Source organism: Electrophorus electricus, chromosome 6 (genome assembly GCF_013358815.1).
Source record: "Electrophorus electricus isolate fEleEle1 chromosome 6, fEleEle1.pri, whole genome shotgun sequence".
Classification (NCBI taxonomy): domain Eukaryota; kingdom Metazoa; phylum Chordata; class Actinopteri; order Gymnotiformes; family Gymnotidae; genus Electrophorus; species Electrophorus electricus.
This window is the reverse complement of record NC_049540.1, coordinates 21738856-21765918: the sequence shown is the minus strand read 5'-3', so window position 1 is coordinate 21765918 and position 27063 is coordinate 21738856. Positions and strand designations below refer to the sequence as shown.

At 37.5% G+C, this 27063-nt stretch overlaps 2 protein-coding genes across 4 annotated transcripts; one reads left to right on the top strand and one right to left on the bottom strand.

Annotated features, from left to right (window-relative positions):
• Positions 1-672: 672 nt before the first annotated feature.
• clcn5a (chloride channel, voltage-sensitive 5a) lies at positions 673-10297 on the bottom strand. 3 transcript variants are annotated; one of them, XM_027004769.2, is made up of 13 exons: positions 9999-10297; positions 9889-9902; positions 9159-9344; positions 7966-8108; positions 7746-7845; positions 7235-7545; positions 6859-7065; positions 6047-6127; positions 5310-5855; positions 4343-4529; positions 3511-3909; positions 3019-3235; positions 673-2853 (listed from the first exon to the last, which is right to left on the bottom strand). In XM_027004769.2, the coding sequence occupies exons 3-13, from the start codon at positions 9304-9306 to the stop codon at positions 2763-2765; spliced, it is 2430 nt and encodes an 809-aa protein (XP_026860570.2). In that variant the 5' UTR covers positions 9307-9344; positions 9889-9902; positions 9999-10297; the 3' UTR covers positions 673-2762. The 3 variants fall into 3 exon arrangements, with proteins under 3 accessions (XP_026860570.2, XP_026860553.2, XP_026860562.2); XM_027004752.2 differs by having other exon boundaries at positions 9889-10297; XM_027004761.2 differs by lacking the exon at positions 9889-9902.
• A 6661-nt stretch (positions 10298-16958) lies between these two features.
• On the top strand, positions 16959-26989 carry phka1b (phosphorylase kinase, alpha 1b (muscle)). The gene is given in 30 exon segments (XM_035527123.1): positions 16959-16988; positions 17326-17424; positions 17739-17885; positions 18014-18067; positions 18265-18324; positions 18327-18392; positions 18703-18798; positions 18971-19078; positions 19274-19352; positions 19524-19634; positions 19637-19663; positions 20950-21059; positions 21186-21330; positions 21418-21496; positions 21576-21646; positions 21829-21969; positions 22429-22505; positions 22627-22772; positions 22875-23034; positions 23252-23339; positions 23480-23554; positions 23650-23778; positions 24118-24219; positions 24348-24463; positions 24548-24592; positions 24754-24915; positions 25003-25056; positions 25178-25378; positions 25662-25686; positions 26850-26989. Coding segments are annotated over 30 exon segments (2943 nt in total).
• The last annotated feature ends 74 nt before the right edge of the window (positions 26990-27063 follow it).

Below are 27063 nucleotides of genomic sequence, written 5' to 3'. Positions count from 1 at the left end.
ATGATGTCAGCAGTGTTGCTGTCTCTAGATTGCTATGTGGTGGTAAAGCAAATTTGCAGGTGGTAAAGTCAAAGCTCTGTGTATACCAGTAAAGTTAGCTCCACATCTTTTCCTGTGGTCATGAGATATGGGTAGTGACCAAAAGAATAAGCTCTCAAATGGAAACAGTGGAAATTGGGTTTCTCCACAGGGTTGTTGGACTCTCTGCAATCCAGGAAGGCCATGGAGTAGAACCACAGGTCCTCAAGATTGAGAGAAGCTAATTAGGTATGGACGTCCACTGGTCGGCTTCCACTACTGCTGTTTCAGGCATGTCTAACTGGAAGGAGGCCCAGAGACAGACCCGTTGGAAGGATTATGTTTCACAACTGCCTGGTAGCTTCTTGGTGTCCCACAGGAGGAGCTGAAATGTATAACAGAGAATAGAAAAATCTAGGATGATGTTCATATCTTGTTACCACAGTGATCCTACCAGGAAAAGCAGAATGAAAGAGATGAACTCAGTATAAGTAGGGATTTTGCTCAACCTTAACTTGAAGTCATTAATCCTACTTTGTGGAACATGAAATATTGTGGCAGTTATGGACAAAGTCTGGAGCTGGACAGTTAGTAAGATGAAGCCCCCCCCTCCCCCCGCTTCTTACACACAACCAAATATACACAGATCGCCTCTCAACTTGTCTTATAGATATTAATGAATAAATTACTGTGATTACATTCATATTTTAGACCAATACATAAATGATCATTGATTAGACAATTAAACAACTGATTACAGACATTACATTTTTAAACACAAATACACAATGTTTTTATCAAAGGGAATACTCTGCATAAAAGTGGCTCTTCATACATGTCCATTTACAGACACTTATAAATGAGGTACCAACTGATCAACAGTAAATAAAAAGGGACAGGGCACCTTAATGCCCTGGGACTTGGAGACTTGTTGCATCTATAACGACTGGTCCAATGATACTTTAAGGTCTTTCAGAGCTTTCCAAGTTAGTAAAGGTAATAAAAAAAAGTTGTAGTACAATTGTTTGGCTAAATATCAGTATTAACTCCAGACCTTGATGAATCAGATGACTCAGTTTATCTTAAATCAATACATATGAATGCTTCTTTGGAGGATGTAAACAAAGGGATAGCTTCTTTTAGCAGTTATTGTATGCAGCAGACTGAAGGCAGTGTTACAAATTTAACAGGCAGCCAACAAAAGCATATGGATACATCACCTTTAGCCTCATACAACTGTACCTTTGTTTCTGCCCTTCACATTAACATCCAATTTCACTAATTAATTCACTTGCATAACACAGAGCACAAATAGTCCAGATTATGGCAGCCTGCCCACAATACAGAAATGCGTTTTCAGTCTGTCTCAAAATTGGGAAGGTTTAAATAAACCTTCAGACCCAATATATAAATATTATACACTGTTTTGAGAAATGTTGGCATACATTGACTGGAATTAAGGTTATAGTTAAAATATGGTTATAATGATACATCACTGAATGTCTCAACCATGCATGTATCGTGATGCATATAGCATAGTACTTTATCTTGCTTACATTTCCAACTGGGTAATTATGCCTGCAAAGTCAGAAATGTTGCTTGATGTAGAGTGATTAGGCTATGTTTATGTTTAAACAGGCCATCAGAAGTTCTCACATCTTTTGCTTTAAATTATAATATTTTTCAAAATGTATAATGCCGATATATCATGAAACTATGCGACTAGGTGAAGAAGAAAATAAATATTGCTTAATCATTTTTGTCAAAACTGGTTGGTACTTAGATAACCCCTTGGACTTGCTGATGTGACAAAAAATGTGATTAACAAAATCCAAGGACAATAGTGGTCAGGCCAGCTGGGCAGAGCTCTCAGTGATACTCTGCAGTTATTTCATGTTAGATAAAGTAAACTATAAATGTTGTATGTCATTACATGAAGGCAGAACCAGTAAAACCACACATTCCTTCTTTATACATGTGCTGTAAACTCAGAAAATGTTTTTAGCTAAATAATTCCACATTTTTATATAGACATTAACCATGAAATGGAGGGAGTGAAAACAGGAAATATATGAATGTTATTATTTACATAAAATTACTGATGATCTGCTACTTGGTTTTAGCCTATTCTTTATAGCATTTCTGGCACAACCAATGACTGAAATCGTGCAAAATAGAGGCATTCTCAGTTATTAATAGCTTGTAGATCCCAATCTACTGATTCATTTAATTTTCAATTAAATTAAAAGACAAATAAAGCATTGCTTTCACTGAAGGAACATGAGGCTTTGGGATCTTAATTGCCAAATGCCATGAAGGCAAGTTTCCTCATTTTGCAGGAGTTGCAATATATTTATGCTAAACAGGAACACTATCTTATATGATCAGGATTGTCCTAGTGTGTGCATATCCACTGATTTATTTTTTTTTTGCTTCAAAATGAAGTCATAGTTTTGATATGTTATAATCGACTGGCTTCTTGAAAAACCAAACTTAGCATCTTGATTTATCCAAGTTTAGTGATTAAGGTGTATGCTGGAGTGCACAGGGCATGCTGCTGCAGGTTGTCCATCTCAACGTGGTGCCTGCAGCAAAGGGGCCCTCAAATGGCCATCACAGTGTGACTGGACTCTCATGCAGCACTGACAGTGCCGTAGTGCAAAGGTCGGATCAGACATGTGGTCCCTGCCCAACACGTGGCTATGTGTAAGAATGGTTGAGATTAGAAAGGCCTGCGTGGAATTTCAGTTGAAAAGTATGGAGTCTGGGTCACGGTTGGCTATTTGGGCCATGTGCTTTAAAATATCCTTTTTGGTGATGATACCCAGTAAGCGCCTGCAAGTAAAACAAGAAATAACATTAAAACAGCCTGTCAATGGTCAGAGTTCCTCTTTAACTATTGCTTTTAAACAGAGAGCAATATTTCACAAACAGGCTTTCTTAGTGTTTTTAAAAATGTCTCTGAAATTTGTAAAAAGTGTGTGTTCAAAAGTTTCTTACCCATTATGAGTGACGAGGCACTGTCGCAGTCCGAGTTTGCGGAAGATGTCGACCACAATGTCCATGGCAGTGTGGTCAGTAACAGTGAAGGGACTTAGGTCCAAGATACCACGCAACTTTAGGGGTGAAGGGCTGCTGGGCAGCTGAGGGGGTGTGTACTCTGTGAAGAAAATCTGTGAAGTGCTAACCACACCGTCCTGCCGCTGTCGAGCATTCTCTGCAGGAACAAACATTTTCAATAAACTCTCAATAGAATAAATGAAGCCATGAGGAGCAATACAGACAGAGAGGTACAACTAACAGCTGTTTAAGACCTCTGAGATTAAACACATTTTGGTACTTTTAGCACAGATCCTTGTGGGTAATGGAACAGACAATAAGTACTCCAAATATGAGAGTGTTCTGAGAAAATAACATTTAACACAATAGGATGAATGTTTTTTGCAGCCATATAAAATGTAAAAGGTGCAGCTGCGGTCTGGCATAACTCACCGATGGAGATGACCAGGTCTCTGCGTAGTACAAAGCCCACAAGCCTCTGTGACTCATGCGAGACGACCACAGGGAAACCGCTGTAAGATGTGTCAGTGATCAGAGTCTCCACTTCCTCTACACTCATGCCATCCTGTGTTATGACAGAGAGTGGAGGGTCGCTACGGCGGGGGCGCATAACATCCATGGCTAGAGTCTTGTGGCTGAACTCCTCTTTGGGCTCTAGGAAAGGGTAGCCATTCAGCCGGATGTGGGCCTCATAGATGCCCTCGCGGCCCAGTGCATCCGCCACCCATTTACTGGTCATAGTGGCAGCCATTAAAGGCACAATATACTCCAAGCCTCCGGTCAGTTCGAACATGATGACCACAAGCGAGACAGTCATACGGGTCACACCACCTGCAGAGGGATAGGGAGGTTATTTTCTGTTGAAAAGGCATTATTTAATCATTTCCTTCAAAACAAGAATAGTTATTACATTATTCTTTTGGCAATTGGGAGTAAGGTTGGGTTGGGGCAGATGTTTAAAAAAAAGGTGCTTGTAAAGTAAAACAGACAGGCATTCAGTTTTGTTGGTTTTTTTGCTCTTGTGAAGGCAGAGAACATGGATGAATTAATTGCGTGCTTAATGGAGTTTTATCTTATGCTATACATTAATCTTACACAGTCCTTATTTAACTAAAGCATCATGCTTAAAACAAAACAAAACAAAACAAAAAAAACAACAACAGGTGCAATCATGCACATCAAGAGAAGGCCAAAACCATCAGGAGACCTATGAAACAAACAAACAAACAAACAAACAAACAAACAAACAAACATTCTCCCTTACCCAAGCAGGCAGCTGCACCAACCATGGCGTAAAGGCCTGGTGTAATGCAGTCTGCTCCAGGCGAGCACCAGCCTCTGAAGAGGACCCAGTCATGGTGGTAGTATGCCAGCTGCTCCATGCCCACTCCAAGCAGCCTACCTGCTATCGCTCCCACAGCCATGCTGGGGATGAACAGGCCTGAAGGTACCTACACATGAAAGAAGAGTCAAAATAAAAATTAAGAGAAAACAACAGTTTTAAATCACAGAATGAATCACAAAAGGAAAGGGTGACCAAGCCTCTGAACCATCAGTCCAAACTCCAACAGATATAGTATATAGATATAGGCAAATAATGCAGGCTTAGTGCATCTCTTATGACCTACACATCATATGCATGCTGATTTTGACAATTTAAAAGATGCTTTGAACCTGTGTAATTTGAATGCATTTATGCTAGCTGCTTTCATGAATCAACCAACATCCCCATTCCCCACTGTCACTCAGACCAATCAGAAAACTAAGGAGTAATTCTCAACCCCCATCAATTGCCACCATCCACTAAATCCCCTACAATTCTGGAAGGCCCCCAGTTTGAAGCAAACTTGCCTCTGAGTACCTCCATACTCCAGCTTCCACTGCAGTGACTTTGGTTTGGTATCTTCAGCTGATTGGCCTCATTGTCTGGTGACACTCTAATGTTCTTACATTGTAACCTGTAAACTGCCTCCATGTCCTATGTGTGAATGTAAAGTGTTGATCGATTGCTCTAATTAAAGATCAAAAATGGAAACTTGCACTGATTTTTTTTTTTATTGCAGCACACAAATTATATTTCATTGCTTTATTTTTAAAACCTACAAGCTGAGGCAATATTTTCATTCACAAATTTCACATACACAACTTCTTAAATAGCCGTGTAAATTCTGTACATTTTTTACACACATTTATAGGTTACTTATTGAATACTTGAAATACTGTGAGCTTACCTTCATGCCAAAGGTCACCACGGTAATCAGCATCTTGAACACGAGAGCCAGCGCCAGCTGCCACATGGCTGTGTAGACGTCATGGCTGGCAGGCCGGTCGGGCAGGGCATTGCTGCCACGCTCAATGTCACTCACGTTTGCGTAATTGCACAGTTGAGAGGAGTCCAGCAAGCCACAGTCATTGAACAACTCTGAGATAAGCTCACTGGTGCTCATGCGAGTATAGCTGTTGGGGAACGCCAGCACTGCTGTGACTGCCGTCACTACCAGCACCTCCAGCACCGGGTAGTGGCCCAGGCGTGTGGTCTTTCGCCGGCGACACCACATGATGTTGGCTCGGATAAAGAAGGCGCCCCAGATGCCACCAAAGATGCCCAACAGCACAAATGGTACAAGCTCCACGAGGTGCCAGGGGGAATGGAACTCAACATAGAAAAGCACCAGACGGCTGTTCCCGAATGGGTTGATGGAGCGCAGTGTGAAGGCAGCCACCAAAGCCGCAAAGAAAGAGCGCCACAGTGTCTTTAAGGGGAAGTAATAACTCACCTAGGGAAGAGAAATGTTCAAGAGATCAGCCCTATCACTTTTGTGCTTTGAAATATTCAACACTGTGAACTAGCTTTCTGGTCTGCCACTAGTAACAAATTAACTAATCTGAATATATATGAAGTAATATTTAAAAATGAGGTAGTAAACATTACTCTGACATGAATTAATAACAGGAGAAAGTCATTTACCTCTTCCAGGCTGAAAAGAACTCCTCCAATAGGAGCACCGAATGCCACTGAAACACCAACTGCAGCTGCAGCAGAAAGCACCTGACACACACACACCCAGAGAGTTAAAGGAGAAAAATCACATAGGGCCGAAGCTATAAACAGACCATATCTGACATCATAAAATAGTGGTCTGGTGTTTGGTTGAAAGTGAGGGAAACAATTTACAGAAATAGAATAAGTAACATCTGTCTGATTTTTAATGTACTGTTAGGAAAACTGCCAGTCAGCCTACTGGAAATAAGATCAGCTGACTGGGATGTAAGCAATTTTAGGAACAAACTAAATAAAGAGAATCCTCATAAAAAGAGCACTGAAATTGCTGTTTTAAAATGACCAACAAACCCTCCACTTTTCAGCTTTGTTCTGGTTCACTGAAGATAAGACATAACAATTAACCTTTGGCAACCAGAGGGAGCGTTCAATGGCAACTTACATAAACTGCTATGGTACAATGGACTCAATTCTGGCCATTCCATTTCTTTGACTACAGACTCCACAGAAAGTATTTGGAATATGTTTGTGGAAAACATAATACCACAAGAACAAGATATCAGATTATTTTAAGTGTTATATGACAAACAGGCTATTCTTAGTGTGATTTTCTGAGGGAGAGAAATGTAAGATTTGAGAGATTCCTTATCTGTTACACTACACTCAGCCCTTAAACTCCCAAAACAATTCTACTTCATCCAAGTTCCAAATATTCATAATATAGCTGGTCACCTCATTTAGTTTCAGGATTTCAGCAAAGCCATATTGTTCGCACGTACCTCTCGCCTTTTGGCCTCATTCTTTCGGTACTTGGTGAAAAGATGGCAAAGGATGTTTCCACAGCAACAGGCCACATGAACCAGTGGCCCTTCTTTGCCCAGACTGAGACCAGATGAGACAGCCAGCACCAGAGTAATGGTTTTAATCATCAGAGTCCACTTGCCCAGGTAACCACGAATGATAAACCCACTGAGAATGGTCTTAATCTGAGGATCACAGTAAAGGCACAAACGTAACATTACTGAATAATATTTAAAAGCAACTGATACATTTCTTTCAGAAAACAGAATATAGTAACATTATGTGGGGGATGAATATTTCCTAAACTGAAAGTAAAACATATACATAAATAAATACATATACTACAAAGCTTACCTCAGGAATACCTGACCCACAGGCATAGGGCGCAAAGGCCCTAACTAGAGACACAGCAAGGAAGGAGAAGAGGAGGGCCCAGCACACATACATTACATAATTCATAATGTAGGCAAAGGGCCCATCATTGGAGCCAATGATGAGCTCAGCCCAGCTCTTCCATTTAGGACATTTGTCTCTCTCCTGGAATGTGTTCTCATTAGAGTTCCAGCAGCAATGCTCATGGTTGAACCAAAAGGCACTGAGACACACCCCCTCCTTCAGGTCTGTCATCCAGTGAGCAGAGATGTCAATCCCACCAGCAAGGGCACCTTTAAAATAAAGCAGGAAATCAAGCTAGATGCACATAGGTAAAACACACTGATTAAAAATAGAGATACTTTAACATAGATAAGCACCAAGGATGGCAATTCATGAGCAGTTAAGAGTACTCAACATTTAGTGATTTATCACCCCTCCAGCCTCTTACCCGCTACCCAAAAGACCTAACAAATAAATGAGGTTAATTAACCTGACATCAGTCCAACAAATAACATCAGGAGCCAACCAGAGAAAGCATCACTAATGCTCTTCATCAAAGCCCAGGTCGACTCTTTACTCTGACTGGCAATCTGCAGAATAGAAAAGCATACAATTCCAAGCCAACTTTCTATAAATAAATATATATATAAATTTTTTTTTAATTTTATTATATATATATAAAAATTCTACTGTAGAACACTCCCACTAACCTCTCTGTGACGATCCCGGTCCTTGGACTTCTCACGAACCCAATCAATGGTGTTGAAGTCTTCATAAGTGCCCACTCCAGGCAATGGTTCGTCAAGAAAATCCATCAGTTTAGGAGCCTCTTTCAGTCCATTCCCAATTCCTCCTGCATATTGGAGAGAAAATGTTAAGACAGATCTTGAACTTTAAATTAAACAGCATGAAGGGAATGCAAAAGTGATCTAAAGTGTAAGCATTTGGGCAAAGTTCTCTACTGTCATGTACTACAACCTTTACTTTGTCAAAGACCCTTTACTTCTAAGATGTTTGAAGAAACCACCTGAAGACAGAAAACTATCAGGAAACAATATCAGGAGTACAAAAGGGAATATCTGTTTTTTTCCCCAACCACTTTAATCACTGAAATCATTTTATGGGTACTTAAGCATTGGTTTTGAGATTTGAAACAGGTGATGCTCAGTTTCAGTGATCTGAATTCCTTAAAATGAGCTCTGGCTCAAACTCTAACTACACAAAAACAACAATAAAATCATTGACTATCATTACTTTTTGTTTGTAGCCTTGTAGTAATATTTTTCATTTCTTCTTCATTTGCCTTTGTTAAATTGGGTCAGACTGGACTCAGTCTAGAATTGTCTGTCTTAACAATAGAAATAGCAAAAGCAGGTCACTAAGAAGTCAGGGAACACTGAAACGTAAAGTCAAAATATGAAACTAACAGGAACTAGCTGAGACTTTGATCTTGCTGATAAAAGGCTGACCTCAGCTTTTGTATGAGTGGCTGCAAATACCACAAAAATGATCTCATCCATTTCACACCAGTATTTTCTTACTCCAATAAAAATACCAGAAGCATCTATATTACTTATTTGGCCCTGAACCCATATCACTTTACAAGGAAGAAAAAAACCTTTCCTTTTAAATACTTTGCTTCGTAAGTAATTTCGTTTGTGCAGTGGTTAAAAAAAAAAAAAACCATAACAAAAGTCATTACATCCATAAACACATAAAAACTGTAAATAAATAAATAAAATTGGGAAGCTCTTGCATAACAAAAATAATCCATCAGAAAGTTTCAATAATTTTGAGTTTTGAGTACCGTGTGCATTGACCCCGGTCCCGCCACCCCGTCTCTAAATCCCTAATTTCCCTAACAGCGTAGCGCCCCCCTTTATGTTCCCCGTTGGCCATTTACCCGCTCCATGGTCACGGTCCAAAGGAGGCACATCATCCGTACTGGAAAAATCGAGAGTTGCTCCAGCGATTTCCACCATATCTTCATCGCTGGTGGCACTCTGCAGGCTATTGAAACTCTCGCTGCAGTAGCCGGTGTTGTTCATCATGACTTCAAACAGACGGGGGCGTACGAATTTGAAGTGGTCTGATATGGATCACAGATTGTAGTATACTTAGTTAAAATGCATTATATAATCCTCACAAGAACCAATAGCCGAAAACTGAAACACGAGAATTCATTTAGCAAAGCAAACAAGTAGCTACTCATGCTAGCTAGCGGATTAATGACGCCATCCATCTAGCCTGATCCCTGCCATCTCGTCCAGGTAGGCTAGACAAAGTTCAACCTCACAGAGAAAGCTAGCTAATCTAGTGATTTCACTGCAACCCTAATCATCCGAGACTAATGTGTATTACTAGCTAGCAAACGTCTTTAACATTGTACGCCACACCAGAGCAAAAGCAACTCCTACTTAACTTAGCTTTCCTTAACTACTTTGTCTTGATTTTCGGGTGTCAAACCATTTGCGGTATACGGGCGATTCAAACCGCAACCTTGCTAGTTACCTGCCACGCAGAAATTGGGACAAACATTGATAGCTTGGTAGTGAACAAGCGTTACGTTCTTAGCTAACGAGTAAGCTAGGCTAGCATTTAAAACTATGCAAACGTAAATTATGAAGCCATACCATTTAGCTGTGCGCTTCCAGGACATTTTCATAAAGTAATAACACGTTAGCTACATATTAACTTCACGGAACATTTAGCTAGTATTGTCATCAAGCTGGTTAAAAATTACCTTGCTAGCTAGCTAGTAATTTACTTTATTTAGTTTCACCATCCAGGTTGACTTCTCTACATTCTTAAAAGACGTAAATAGCCGAGCGACGATAGAAATGTTAACCCTATCGGTAATCTATTAACAGAAAGTACTTTTGGAAAAGACAGTTTTGAATAATATTGTCCTTTGCGTTCTCCTGACAAGAAAAACTTTTAAAAGCTACACTACTATTTAAGCCGAGTATTATAATAGCTGGCTACTTGACTAAACCCGTAATAATCATTCACGCTGTACTTCAGAGCAACCAAATGAGGATCGCCATCTAGTGTCAGAGAAACAATGGTACTATTTGATCCTACTATGTAAGTATGGTGTTGTTCGCATATGCATTACCTATGTTAAGTATACTGAATGGTAAGACCCAGAAAACCAGCTAACCGGATATTTTTTTTAACTCTCGAAATAAAAAATAAATCATGCCACACTTAAATAGTAGTCTTGGTATTCATGTTTATTTCAGATTTGTTTGACAACGGTCGGCTGCTTTTAGGATTTCCGAACATTATTATGTATAAATGCTCATTTGATAGCAGTATGTGCAAATTCATACAACGTGTGCAATATGTATACTGTATGTATACAGTTCGTGTACAGTATGTGCCTATACTATGGATTTTTTGTGTCATTACTGTAGTCTGCAAAAAACAACATAATGTATAAGTAAGGATTAAAAAAAAAAAAGGAAATAAAGAAATTATAGGCCAGATATGTCAGTGTAGTCTTTAACTGCTAACGTATAATCATGCAAGCTAGAGTCACTGGCACTGTGGTCAGGTAGATTTTCACAGGTTCACGAATTCGGGCCAAAGTACACACACATACACCTGTTAGCAACAGATGGTTATCTGATTTTTTTTTACCCTAGTGAAGACATTGCATGGGATTGGTACTGAGATAGCTTTTAGGAAAACTACCTAAAAGATAACCTGATACTGAATTATATGAACCTATACACATAGACAATGCAATAAAATATATGCACAAAGCATTAAAACACAGCCACGCATCCCAGAAGTGGTGGTACCACTCAGTCCTTGACCACTGATATAATTTGGCACAGGCATGAATGATGAAACCTGTCAGAAACCTAAAGGCTCAAAGTTCCTATCTAGCGACTCTTGTTTGAGTTACAAGCACCTACAAGAGGCCTGTTTTTTTTTTTAGTCATTTTTTTCATTTTTCATAATATGCTCTTATTAGTTGAATATTGAATGTATGGGCTGTAGAAACTTGGTACAATTGATTTATAGGGAGTAACAGTAAGCTTGCACCTGTACTATTTTAGGGTCCTAATTAATGTAAAATGCATTCAGCAAAAGATGACAATTATACGGAATGAACATTAATATATGAACTCAATATTGATATATACAGAACGAGCATTCCTATACATATTGGAAGAACTGTGAAATATACACAATGAACAACATATATGGTAGTGGCTCTGGTACATTACATATATATCTATGTTCGGTCCCTATATATCACTGTTTGCTATATACATATCAATATTCATTCGGTGTATATGGTACGCGGCACCATCAGCATTCATATTTCCTGTTCAAATAATTTACTTTTCCTGTTCTTCCTTTTCTTAAAGAGATGCTAAATTATTGCCAAACAACTCAAATTCTTGTAGAGAATTATCCACCACAACAAAGGCAGCTGGTATGCAAGGAACAGGCTGCCCTGGAAGACCAGGGGAGGCATCATACTAACCCATTTATGCCCCAGAACCTAAAAGAAAGACAATAAGGTAACTGTTGAAATGATTTCTGTTTGTCTGAACAAACAAACAAACAAACCCACCTGAACTGCAGATCAGTAGCCAACCAGACATTAATTTCAGAAATTAATTTGGGGGATGAACAAATATGGCAAAAAAGCCCAATATGCTAATGCATTTTCATGCCCTATTGAAATTAAGTGAATATATCAATATTCATTCCATATACATATATTAATGCTCACTCCTGTGTGCGCGCGCACACGCACACACACACACATATATATATATATATATATATATAGAGAGAGAGAGAGAGAGAGAGAGAGAGAGAGAGATAGGGCAGCTGAAAAAATGACAACCTCCATTCGCTTGTACACTGTGTTACAATGTGTTGAACTATATTACACCTATAGGTGCACCTATAAGATGCAGTACTTTTTTCATTCAACTCAGAAATTAGCTGACTTATGATAACTTGTCTTGTTCTCTGCATAGTTGTGTAATGTCATTATGTAGTGTAATGTAATGAATACTTTTCAATTCAAGTAGCATTCTTCACTAGTTTTATGAACAGCATTTATAGTGCAGTATTTACAATGCAGATGTATATTAAAAGCATCCAGCCAACGTCTTCCCTTTGGAACACCAAGTCACTCATGAAGGAGGCCAATAAAGATTGACACAGTTTAGAAAGTATACAGTTCAACCAATCAGCTGACTATAGTGGTGCCAGCAGTGGTGGATTATAAATTACAGCTGATTGCAGCTCATAAGATACAACTTGAGTGTATCTGATAAAGTGTCCACTTAGTGTATTCATAATGTTTTTGGACTAATCACATAACTTTGTGGTTTTGGATCCAGTTGTACAAAAAGAACGATTGGGCAATGTGCACTTTTGCCTGGAAAGTCGTTTCTTTGTGTGTGTGTGTGTGTGTGTGTGTGTGTGTGTGTGTGTGAGTGTGTCACAGAGAGCTGCAGAAGTTTATAGTTTATATGTGTACATACTTTGTGAATAATTAGTGCATATATTTATAAATGTATGGTAAGTATAAATACAGAAAATCCTTGGTTATGTGGAGAACACATTTTAATATGGATGACCTCAGTATAACCAACATACCAGCACAAAGAATTAGCTAACCACTTCATTCTGTTTCAGACCTGTGCCACAAAGAACATGATGACATAGTAGACAGTCCATGCAGACAATGAATGACAGGAATAGCTGAAATAATTTCCATTTTCCATTATATGTTTATACAAATATGAACCACAAAGTATTATTGGTTGAAAATTAATGCATTAATATACACCAAAGAGATTGGATTAGATTGTAAGAGGTTTGTTATTGGAAAAGAAATCACAAAACACATAAACACTAGTGTGACTTTTGTGTAAGCAGTAAAAGGAACATTATGTTCTGACACAGGACATTTGGACTCCATCTGAACCTTGCCTAGTTTTGTATTCAGGATTCAGAATTTGGCTGAATAATGCTTCATTTTTATTCATCATGCACAAATTTACTTGGAGTGTGACATTGTGGTTTATGCAGTCCAGTGAAAGTCTGCAGAAAACAAGCTTTAGGTAAGCAAATTCTTAAAAAGGACATACAATAAACACAAATATATGTAATAAGTGTCATATCTGTGGGGAAAACCTAGTGGAGTTTAACAAAAATAGTACAGAGCAGAAATTTAGAGATGTGGAATATCGATACCACAGGGAATTCTATTGGTGACTTGATGGTGGTGAGCGAACATGTGTGTCCTCAAGATTCTCCAAAGAACATTTCATGACGTCTAAAACTGTTTTAAGACTTATTGTCTAAAGGGCAATTGCTTATGCAATTAAATCATCTTAAATCATCAGTGAACTATCATGTGGATTGGGGTCAAAGTTATCTTCAGTTACATGGATTTTGTAACAGGTTTTAGAGAAAAATATACAAAATCTTATAATCCATAGTACAATGCTGCCTCGCTGAGTTACAAACTTGGCTTTTTTGCTGTGATATAAATGTGTTCCTATTTGTGTGCACGCCATCAGAATATGTAACATTTCACCGTATGTTTCAAAAGCCTAATAACAAGAAATTACTGGCTGCCACTGTAGGTCTTATCTCAACCATCAAATATTTGCCCAACATGTGATTTCACCGTGGCCATCAGAGTGAGGAGGGTGGAAGAGGGGAAAGAAGGGTGACAGGGTAGAGTCTTGCTCTGTGGGCTTTTAAAGGCAGCCACGGTTCCTAGCTTCAGCCGATCTCTACATCTCTCAAGCAGCTATAAGATCTTATGCCCGTCAGCCTCTATAAGTCAGCCTCCGACATGCAAGTGCATAGCCAGGCAGTACTTGGACTGTGTCTATTGGCTTTGATTTTTTCAGTGCATCCGGTAATCTTGATTCTTTTACCCATATCTTTATGGCCTTTCTAAGTTGAGAGAGACTGTCAGTGGGGACCGTAAACTAGTGCATTGAACTGTTGTTTTACTTGTTGTTTTATTCATTTTCAAATGAGGATATTACCCTGATACATTACTTCAATGTAAAATAATTTCTTGCTTTACACTTTTCTTCTCAAGAAAAATTCTGCAAGCTGCCCTGTTTCGAAGCTTCTTCTTCTAGAACAACTATTTGCTCAGTATTGACATTAGTATGTGTTTTTAGGTATTCAGTGCACCAGCCCTAACCTCTGAAGCAACATCAAGTCTTCAGAAGTCAGATACTGTACTGCACCGTAAGGCTCGCATGACACCTGTGTGGAGAATCTTGGCAAGTAAACCACGTGGCGCTTACTGTCACGACCATATAGAGTGTTCTACGGGACTGTGCAGGTAAAGGAAGAGTTTGATCATTTCTTAGAAGACATCATTTTATCATTACAGATTGCTTATGTATATTTGCATATATATGTCTTTAATTATCTTTATTTAGTACTGGAATATCTATTTTTGAATTTGTAATAAAAAAAAACTAATCAAAAACTATATATTGCTAATTGTCCATAGGAATGGCTTTTGCTCTTTCAACAAGCCCGTTCATTCATAACACATCTGGACAGCCACAGAAGTAATGAACAGAATTACACATCTGCTACTCCAGTTATTAAAATGCACAAAGGATTCAAATAACATGTTTAGATGTTAAGGTATGAGTAGATTTATAATACAAATTCTAGAACTAAATACGGAAAACAAAAGTATTTTTATTGATTTTGAGTGGATAGCTTTAAGGATCCTTTTGGACAGTAAATGCAGCAACAGCAACAAAATGTTTTGTACAACTTATAAACTGCTTCTTTATTTTAAAGAATTAATGAAAAAAAAAAAAATCAACCAGTGCAGTATTACACAGATTTCAAAAAGGAGGGCAGTTTTATATTGATATTGTAAGCAGTCTGTGATCTGAATGTAGCTATATGATTAATCATGTGCTTAATAATCATCCTGAAAGAATTTTGTATTTGCTGTATCTGTATCTGTATTTACATTTTTTGCAATTTTCATATTTTGTTTATCCCCAAAGTATCTTGGTTATTTATGTGATTGTTAATTTTGATTGTACTGTACCTGAAACCTTTAGAACATGTATTTGGGGTCTTAGGATCTAAGTGTAATAATAATGCATTTTGTTTATAGGAGCCTCTCAAGACACTCAAGGACAGCTTACAAACACATTAAAAAAGCAACAGAACAGCAATATATCAATAAACTTCAATAAACCAAATAAAGAAGCAGTATAAAATAATAAGTTAGTATAACACATGAGTATAAAAACACCATATGTGTAGACTTAATTTAAATGTAACCATTAGGGTCAGGGTCAAACTGAATAAGATAGCTTGAAAAGGTATGTCTGAAGGCAGGATTTGATGTTAGGGAGTCAGTGTTACATGTATCTTGTGTGAGAGAGTTCCAGAGGCGAGGAGGTATGGTGAGACAGATGGAGGAGGACACATTAGCTATAATTAATGTATTGAAGGAGGACATGGTAGATCTAATACATGTAATAAAATTTATATTTATACCTATCTTACTAAGATGAATAGCAATTATAAGTTATTCCAACATAATATATTAATGATGTTTAAGTTATGGTCTGTGTTAAATGGTGAATGGTATCTGTGGAATGGGTTTAATTTCCTGCATCTGAGGAATTAAATTATTTGCACAAGATTGTACTGTAAAGGTACTGTTACTGTAGTACTGTTAATGGCCTTCTCTATGTATGTATACAATGTACAGGTGCCTTGTGTAATAAACAGAAGTATACATTTTTCAATTACTAATTCTCTGTGGAACCACTGTTAACATAGTGTGACTTTTGTTTATTTCTTCATACTTCTGAATCCCATGTGCAATAAACAACTGATATCAATCTCAAATTAATATTCCAAGTATTTTTTTTCCTAGATATTATGTGGGTGCTTTATTTGAAAATTCCGTATTGTATATTAATTATATTTGTAGGCCTTGTAGTTGCAATACCACAACAATTATGAAGCAAACTAGGTATGACAACATGACAATGCTAAGAGCCAGCACTCAGTGACATTTGGTTAGTGTTATGTATTGTGTAATACACTCAGTAACAGTAACAGTGTAATAACACATTAATTCTTTAGAATTAGAATTTATTAGAATTTATTCTGTATCAATTGCTGATCTAGTTTCCATTATTTATTTACAAAATCTAATTGTGTTTTTAATGAGTATTGTACACTGTAATTAACAGTGCTTTTACTCTATAATGCAAAGTAAGGTAATGTATTGTAATTTGTAATGTTTCCCATTGACAACACATTAACATTAAGGATAAATGGCAGGTAAACTTGTAAGTTATTTTACATTTTCTGTTATGATGTAACTTACCATTGCTGTTGTGACATAACATGATTAAAGTCATGTCGTAATAACCTTGGCCTATTCATTTTTTATTGATATTACACTTTAATTTGACACTATAATTTTTAAACTTGGTATGGAGTGTAACAGATAGGCATATGGGTGGTCAGGGTGTCCCCTCTCCCAGACTCTGACATTTGCTTGTCTTACATGCCTGATAAATGATAATGTAACATAAGGTGCTTAGAAGCCCTTTAGAGAGAATGTTAGCAAGGTTTGGAGCTAAACATCATGAGAAGTCGCAGTAATTCTCAAGTGAAACTTGACAATTATGCACGAATGGTTCAAAAAACAATACTCTGTGACCAGGTAAGATAATATTTTTTTTTCCATTGATGACTAGAAAAGGATAAAGTTCAGTAGGTATAGAATGTTACCAGTTATAAACTGCTGCTGTGCTTGTGTCTTGGTCATTAAATGGCCGTGGTTTCTTATACTGTTTCTGTTCAACCTATATGTCTCCTAGGTATCTTAGTTTTGGTGGTATTACTCTGAAAACTATATATAGACTATTTATAATATATATATATAGAGAGAAGGTCATAACAATCAAAGCTCACAGCTCACTTTTTCATTCTCGCCTCACTTTTTTGCCTCACTTTTCCACTTTTTCACTCTCATCTCTCTTTTTCTCTTTTTTTTTTAGGCTGCTCTGGAGGCCTTGGATGGACTGAACCTTTTTGGTGGCAATGGTGGCCCAGAGTCAGTAGTTCATGCTTTAGCTGATGACATACAGTGCTGCCAAGTAAGTGTCTGTTTTATCCCTCCCACACATAACATATAGGAGAGGAGGTCCCAAATTATTTCAGCTGTACTGTAATTCAGTGTATTTCCTGTCTCTGTAGCTTGTGATAGTTAATGCTTCAATTACCTTCTTAACCTCTTATTAATCATAAGGTATATTATTCAGTAACTAGAGGGAATTATTCAGTTGCACTGAAATTTGAATTTGAAAGGTATGTAGTTACACAATTGAGGAATAAGAGTCTTGACCCACTAGTAGGTTCTCAGAAAGTAAGGCATTAATGCTTTATTGTCTCCTCCATGGTCTCTTAACAGTCTATCCTGAGCTCGATACTGCCTAGGGCATCCACATCCAAAGAAGTGGACGCTGGTGTACTGTCCATTATCTCATACCCAGCCTTTGCTGTAGAGGACACTGACACTGTTAATATTACTAAGGAGGACTTTATTTCCAGACTACAGGTTATAATGAAATCTGAGTCCAACCAAAAAAGCAGCTTATTAGTAAAAAATATTTATTAGTACTTGTGTGTGGATTTTTTTTGTTTGTTTATTTTTCTTCAAATGTACATCACTTTCTTCTTTCATAGGGAAGATATGGATGCTGTCGTTTCCTCAGAGATGGTCACAAAACCCCAAAAGAGGTGAAATCAGTAATAATCTATTTTGTGTTTTATGTGCATGCGTTTTTAAGACTGAATTACGAATACATTATTTATGTTTCAGAACATTCTATTTTTTTTCCTAGGCAGTCTTAGTCTTGCATAAAAGCTTCCAAAGGTGAAAAGATAAAGACATGTGTGGTATTAGACAAAACTGGACATTTTACATGTTTATTAAGGACCCCAATCAATTATACTATGAGTCATCCGAGCTGAAGCGCTTTGAAAACATGGTGAATGGTGTGAATGGCCGGTGTTTTGGACTTGTCTCACCTTAGATGGAATTTTCATCAATAATGTCGAACAGGTGAGCAATTTGTCCTACTGCTGCAGTTTAGCATGATAGAAATAATAAACTTTGAAAACTAAGAAGGGTCTTCAAATGGTAGTAAGTTTGTGGAAAAAAGGGGATGAAAATGGCCTGGATGAGGACAGTGGGTTTACATTAATCTAAAACGGTCAGTTACGGTGTTCTGATTTGAAAGCACAGAGTCTCAAGAGATTACAGCAAAAATACTTTGGTAAAAATCACTATGCATTTTGGGGAATTATAAATGCATTTATTTAGAAAATGATATTGTATTTGTTTCCATGTGTCTGTCTGGTGTATACTACAGGTGCAGGAGTACAGAGATGCATTAGAAGCCATTATGATCAAAGGCAAAGATGGCCTGCGTCTTGCTCCTGAGCTTTATGCTGTTCCTCCAGATAAGGTAAGTACAGTGAGAAAAATACAGTCAAATATGTACCTAACAGAATAATCACAAGTACAAATAAAACATTGTAGGACCTAAAGAGTGTCAGATAGGCAACCTCTCTAAGAAGGATAACTGGTTTATTTCAAGAGTCCTTGAATTCTAACACTGTTTGTTTAATTTGAATAAGGTGGATGAAGAATATGTCAGTCCTCACACTGTGGAACGAGTGCCAGTGGGAATATGCCCTCTGAAATGGGGCCAATCACTTTATATTTTGGGTAACTTGTTGACAGAGGTACTGTGAAATCGGTTGTGTCTTGGTGCCTCATATGTGTAATCTGTAATTATTCTTTCATCTTGGCTAATTATATAAAAATATCTATTGCAGTTTTTTTCTGAAGAATTGAGGTACACTCACATGAAACAGTCTCGACATGATCAATGGGAAAGAAAAATCATCTGAATGCCTTTATTTATATCGATCTATTAGGGATTCTTAGCAGCTGGAGAGATTGATCCACTCAACAGACGCCTAACCACTATACCCAAACCTGATGTTGTGGTTCAGGGTAAATAACAGTGTTAAAATGTATGGTAACAATGCCATGTTGTTTAAGAGTACATATTATGTCTGCAAATGCAACTTCCTACAATTTTACCCAACATTTTGCTCTTGTGTTTATTGCTTAGCAATTTGTGTTTTAATATACAAGTACAGTGTCTTGTGGTCATGGTATGAGTTTAAAGTTCCATCTCTTTTTCTATCTTGGCTGAGACAGAGGAAATAAAACAGCTCCTGCAGAACCATGGTATTGACTCTGAGACTCTGGAGGACATCCATCCAATCAGAGTCCACTTAGTCACATCTATGCCAGACTGGGTAAACAAGGAACAAACAAATATATAATATACACAGGGTGAAAGTTTACTATGGTCTTCCTAAAAGAATGGTGAAGCAAAAAAAAAAAGAAGAATTTACACACACAATTTAACTTACCGCATATACGATCAAACTGCCAAGACATGACTGTCTGGTGCCCAGTGTTATGGTTATTATTTTCCCCTATGAGGCTAATGTAGGTAACAAGTCCTCGAAGCTATTTAATCTAAAACATGGGCTGTGCGAACAAATGGAGGCTAGGACAAATCAGATGCGTACAAGCACAACACAGGATATGATCATAAACAGCGACAATACTAAACAAACACGAGTTTTAAATACAAAGCAAGTGGAGGGGTAACTTAGGGAAACAAGAAACAGCCGAAACTAATGAAATAGAGAAAACTAAATCAAGGACAGTAACAGGAACAGAGAAAATGAAACAAGGACGCTAGACAGGGAAACCATTAAAAATATATACATTATACATTCAAATATATAATTTCATTTAAGCAATGTTACACTCGAGGTCTTGCTTTTATACTGAATATCAGCACAGCTGATGATAATCGTAGCCTGCTGATATTCAGTATAACTGCACGACCTTGAGTGTGATATTCCCTTTATACAACAGTTCTACAAGCACCATGTATTAGTTAACAATAATACAAATAATAATAATACAAATACATAATGACAAATGAATCTGATTTGTTTGTTCATTTTATTATTATTATTATTTTATTTGGCTCCACCAACACAAATAATTATGCAAAAGGACTGAGACTGTTATACTCTATATCACCACTCATGGAATGTCTCTTGTCCAGTCAAATTATTTGGTCTGACTAACTGTTGCATAATTTTATATTGATTTTTGTAAAATAGTATAGATTTACATTATTGTACACTTTTGGCTTCCCTGTACAATTTAGCCTTTATTTAGCCTGGAATTTAACTGAATCCAGTTATCCAGTATGGCTGCACCCAAAATATCACAGCAGCCTGCAGAACTCTGTAGTTCTGTTCATTTCTATAGATTACAGTATGTCATTCTGAATCACATCAAGGTGAGGCAATTCACAATGTGACGTACTGGCTTGTTTATATATGAAAAAGATTTTGGGTGAAATAGCTTCCCATTGTCACCAACTCAATAAACCTTGTAGCTCGAGCACAAAATCAAATAAGAAAACATGAGACCAAATATGTTTTAGCTAATTAATAAAATTTGGGGTAAGTGGGAAATAATGTCTTTTTATTTTTGCCAAATCATGCCTTCATAGGCCATAATCAAAGGCTAGGCTTGACGTGGAGACCCTACCGCTGCATTGGTGTGCTGGGGACATCAAAATTCTACATCATACGGAATACAATTTTTTCTTTTACCCCTCAAGTGAGTAAACTTGAAAATCATATAAAATGCTGTTAGTGAACAGTGCTTTAGTTGTATCAAATATACAATTCTCCGATTTTACATGTGGTCTGGTATCATATGTTTTGATTTATGTATTGCATTCAGTTTATAGACCCCTAACAGTTTTACCTGGCTTTGGATAATAAGATGATTGTGGAGAGGCTTCGTATTGACATCTCCTACCTCTGCTCATGCTAGAGATTGACTGGGAGGCCTACTGTCGCTTTTCCAATCTCACATAGAATGCTTAGTGAGTCTTCACTCTGCACTTCAGAATAAACTCAGCAACCACTGATAAAGCATGGAGAATGACACTTGTTGATTTTGGTACATTCAGGTGACGATCAAAAACAAATGGACCCTGCTGTACTGGCTACCCTGAAAAAGCTACAGGATGGTTACTATGGAAGAGCAAGGTAATGTCTTAGATGGTACTTGCCAGAACTGGAAAAATATGCAAAACTTTATATGAAAATATCTGACTGATACATCCAGGGTGAAGACTGGGAAGTTGGCAGCATTTCTGGACACATCCTGTTGTGCTCATCTCACATTCATGGACTGTGGTGAGTGCACATTATTTTCTGGATTTTTCTATCACATTTCAGCTCCTTGTAGAAGAAGATGTGGATTTGACAATGTTTTGACAAGATCACTTTGTGCCTGCCACTCATTTAATTCTTTTGAGAGAGTCAGCTGATTTGCACACTTTTTGCTTTGCTATACTGCATTGCTTTGGTTCTCTCAGAGAAAGATGACCTGCTTGCTGTTCCCCAGCAGAGTCCCATCAGTGCCATTGAAGAAGGACTCAACTGCTTTAAAGCTGCAGCGAGAAAGACTCGAGACATGGTGTCTCTGGTTCACAAGGCCAAAGTACTAAACACAGACAGTGAGTTTAGAGTTGCTACTTTTGACTGACATAAAACCTCCACACTGCACCTAACTAAATAAATGATTAGGACATATTTCCCACAAATCAAGACACCTAGGCACTTGGTACATGGCAAAATCAATTACACACCCACAGACAGTGGAATATCCACTCTCCAGATCATGGACAATTAACACTAGATCAAAGTTCCTAAAATGTACATCAAATAAAATAAAAACAACAACAACAACAAAAAAAAAACTCAGGACATTTAGTGTCTTGGGAAAGCAATACATTTTTTGGATAACCCTGAAAAATATATATTCATATGAGAATATTGGGATTGGTGAGATCAGAAACCCACCATATTCATCTTATGTAAACATTGTTTTATTTAACACTACAGTTTTACTTGCAGAGCGGCTTAGAACTTGTAACATTTAGAATTTGTAACACTTTGTTGACATCCTTTCACAGATGTGCATATGTACCTTCCCACTAAAGTATTCCGTGACCCACCACCAATCCTTCACCTTCTGAATAATGAAAGTCAGGTAAATTGAAATAAATCTGTCCAAAATGTATGTTGATTTTAATTTGTGTGTAGTCAATAAACTGTCTCTTTCACCTTTTTTCTTTTTTTCTTTTTTTTTTTTTTTTTTTACCTCTGATTAGGTCCCTCAGACAGGAGTCAGTCCTTCAGTTAATCTGCCCAGAGATGTGAGTGGTATGATTGACTTTTCAGCCCTGGTGCAGATGTTGAAACAAAGCCAAAACCTGCAAGATCAGGCTGATATCTTGTACATCTTTTATAAGGACAAGTGAGAACCCGGGCCCCTCTGTGCACAGTGAAATTACTGTGTGGGACATTATATAATACCTGGCTTTTGGGAAAGCTGAAATGTCTTTAGATGTGTTTTCAGAGGTATGGATTGGGATACCAGGCTGCATGGTAAAGGCTGGACAGTGAAGCGACTTCTGAGTGACTTGTACGAAAAGGCAGGCAATCTGAGACACTGGGGCCTTCTTCGAATGGTGTGTGGTGTGCTCCGCAGGAGAGTTGAAGAACTGGATGAGTTGATTGCTATTTGAATGCGACTGATCACAGATTGGTTGTTTTTTTATTTTACTCACTGTAACAGAACTTAAACTGTGCTCTGTAGTAGAACCTAAACAGAATAATAATGGTCCTAAATTAGCAAAAAACTGCCGAAAAGCTATACTGACAACTACATAACATAACACTGAATATTTTGTTGGATATAATTTAATTGGCTTCTGTGTTATTGGCTAATACCAGGCTTGTACAGACTTGCTTTCACACCAGAAACATCTGACAGTGGGTCTTCCTCCTGAACCACGAGAGAAAACTATATCAGTGTCAGTTCACAGCATACAAAAAAAAAAACCCAAAAACAAACAAACCCACACACACATGCACAAACATATACAAAATAGACATATTGTATACAATACAATAGATATTACCTGGTCAAACATTCATTTACTTGAATTTTTCTTATTTCCACACCAGACAAGCTAGCAAGGCTTATTGATAAAGCTAGTGAAAAGAACCTCACAATTGCAATCCTCACTCAGGTTGGCCTTTCCTTTAATCACTCCCTTTATCTATCAAAGTTCATCCACTTTTTGATCTTAAAAATGGAAGTACTGAAACTTGTGTGCCTGATTGGCAAGAGATAATGGTCTTCCTGGGCATGAGCATCCGAACCCAGCCAAAACTTTTCAATGAAATGTTTCGCCTCCGGATTGGTCTCATTATCCAGGTTATGGCCACAGAACTGGCTGAGTCCCTAAAATGCTCTGGTATTTACTTAGCACAGTGGTAACAAATGCATGCACTACAACAGATTTTGTTTTCAGTTACCAACAGTGGCATAGGTTTCATTTCAGCTTTGGGAGGGACACTGCTCACACCGCCCAACCTAACACATTATATGAGTAGTGTTAGCAGGAACCATTGGGGGGCCCATTCCCCTGCTGGCCCCCAAAACTGCATCTATGCATTGTAGGAAAAGCATTGTAGGAAATATGGTGTGGTGTTTTTGATTAGGTGTTCAGTGAATAGAGTGAATATTATTTATGTTCTCATGGGAGAGCCTAGTCAACAATACTGGAGCATCTATTGTTTTGGTTCAACATAAGGTAAGGAGGCTACAGAGAGTTTGATAAACCTAAGCCCATCTGAGCTGAAAAACCTTCTCCTTCACATCCTCAGAGGCAAAGAGTTTGGGGTCCAGAGAAGCAGTGAGTTTGTTCATTCATTATTTGATCGTCATTGCAAGTTGGAAACACATTCTGTTTCAGATCCTGTATCTGTGATTGTTGATGTGCTTTTATAGATATTAGCAATTTATGTCTTCTTTTTGAGTCAGTGTGCTGAACTGGAAATTTTGTAAGCCCAGCCATCTCTATCTATGACAAGAGTAAACATGGTTCTGGTAAAGATCAGATGAAAGGCAGCAGCAAGCCAAAGTCTGACATCAAGCTGGTAAGAGTGTATGATTTGGTACCACTCTCTCTGATTAATGAAAAAACTAACCTATCGCTAATGTCTCTTTTTCTATATTTTTAGCCCTTATCAGTGCATTCTTTGGATATCGACAATATTGAATCAGGGGTGAGTACTGTGTGAGATCAAAAACCAGTAAGGGCTAATTTAGTAAAGTTGTTAAGAAATGCTCAAAGGTACTAGTGAATAATGCTTTGGCACTATTTTGCCATGAAATTATTTTAAATGTTGATCATGAGAGGATCATAACATGTTCTATTATATTTTAGAGGTACAAACCCCCAGTAATTGAGTCATTTCAAAGTTCATTAGGAGCAACTATAGTGTGTGACAGCAGACAAGGCCAGTGGCTTCGCCGTCGACGCCTAGATGGAGCTCTCAACAGAGTACCTGTGGGATTCTACCAAAACGTCTGGAAGATACTGCAGAAGGTTAGTTAAGCCATGCCACAGTAATTTTAGACACTAGCTCTGTGGAGCTACTGAACTGTAAAATCCTGTTTTTCTTTTAATTTGTAGTGTCATGGGCTCTCCATTGAGGGCTTTGTCCTTCCATCATCAACTACAAGAGAGGTAATACAACAACTTAGTGAGTTTTTGTTGGCTTTGTACAGTTTTATGTGTCTCCTGTAAAAAGGTATTGTGAAATTATATCTCTTTAGTATAAGTGCCAATGTTTTGTTCACTAAATCAGATGACCCCAGGTGAAATCAAATTTGTGGTGCATGTGGAGACAGTGCTAAACTGCATTCCACAACCAGAGTATAGGCAGCTGTTGGTGGAGACAATCCTGGTGCTGACCATGATGAGTGAGGTTGACATTCCAAGTGTGGGAAGTATCATTCACGTGGAAAAGATTGCGCAAATGGCCAGCGACATGTTCTCTAAAGACCAGGTTTGGCTCACACGCATATTTATCAACCTATGTCAGATAGGGAGCCCAGCTGAGACATAATAACTCTCTGCTCTAAAAATTAACAATGTAAATATTTGTGAATAAAAAACAAGTTAAAATAACCAATAATGTAAACTCTAATAAATAACATGGCAAGTTCTAGAATATACACTGAATAAAGCAAAGGGGTCAACTAAAACTCCTACTAAATTCAGAACAATGACCTAAAATTGCTGCATTTGACAGGTGGCTTTGTTATTTAGTGACAGATAATGTAATTTAGGGGACTTTTGAAAATCTTTTCAAAGGTGTGGCATTTCAAATTCTAAATGCCCTTTGACCAAATGACTGAACATTTCTAAAATAAGTCTTATTTGTGAATAAATGAGCATTACTGTTAAAAGAGATTAAATATATGAAGTCTGCAACAGGACCTTGTAAATAAATAATGAGATATGCTGCCTCCTTTCTGCTTTCCTATACAATTCACAATGGTTAGTGTGAAAATAGTACCTAGCAATTATTTTAAGTGCATTATGATATAAGACTCTAAATATTTAAAAACAGAAATGGTTTCATACTTATAAATTATAATTGTAATCAACTCCTGACATTTAGATTGCCTGAACAGCAAGAGACATATTCTCAATAAAGCCTAACTTAGAAAGGCTTTTTATAAGCTCTTAACAGGTGTTTCAAAGGGTCTATCACTTAATATTTGTGGATATTTATAGGAAGATTTTTGTTCAATATAGACATCATTTAGGGTATGAATATAAATATTTTGGATATGTCTACAGTCATGCTGTAAATATACTAAGGATCATACGTTAGGATGAAATAAAGGGCATCACATATTGCCTCCCAGTCACCAGAGGGAGAAATTCTTTCAAGGTTTTGCCACCTTCCAAAATGAAACTAGCCTGTTTGAAATGACCTCCAAATAATGATTTAGCCTTTTTTGATCAAATGATATCTGTTCATAATATGCTTCAACTTTACCCAATCATCAGCAAAGCCCCTATATCGTGGAACTGGCAAAGACTAATAGTCACCAAGCTCAGATGCAAATCACGATGAAACATCTAATGTGACTTGGAAAAGGAAATGTTTACTAAATACCACTAATAATGGTAATACAAGAAAGCCTGCTCATTAAAGTTTCTTTCTAAGAGTTCTAGGATCTTTGTATTCATAGGCTTTCTTCAATTATGTGATCATACAAACCAAAGCATGACGCGCAACCTTTGTTAAAAAAAAGAAAGAAAAAAAGATTGATTTAAGGCGAATTAGAACAAATGTTTAAAAAATAAGAATAATACAATTTGTGCCAAATATCCTAATTTCCCTGGGATCATTAGTTTTGATATTTGTAAAAAGTAGGTGTTTTCCTTCCAGAAAAATATCCACTTCCTCTTAAAATGACTGACAGACACCATATCTACTCTATTGCTGAAAGACCTTGGAGCAGTCTCCTGGAAAGAGATCATCTGCAGGTTGCTTTATGACAGTGCACCTAGTAGCTGCTTTGGAAGCATGACCTAACTGTATAAAGCTGTAGCCACTTATGTTGGGGATTTCGTTCCTACTGGGTCCTGTGCTGTCCAGTGAAACACCAAGTTTGAGATTAAGTTGTTTTTGCTTGATTAAAACTGCAGTAACAAAATGTCCAATATTTAAGTTGA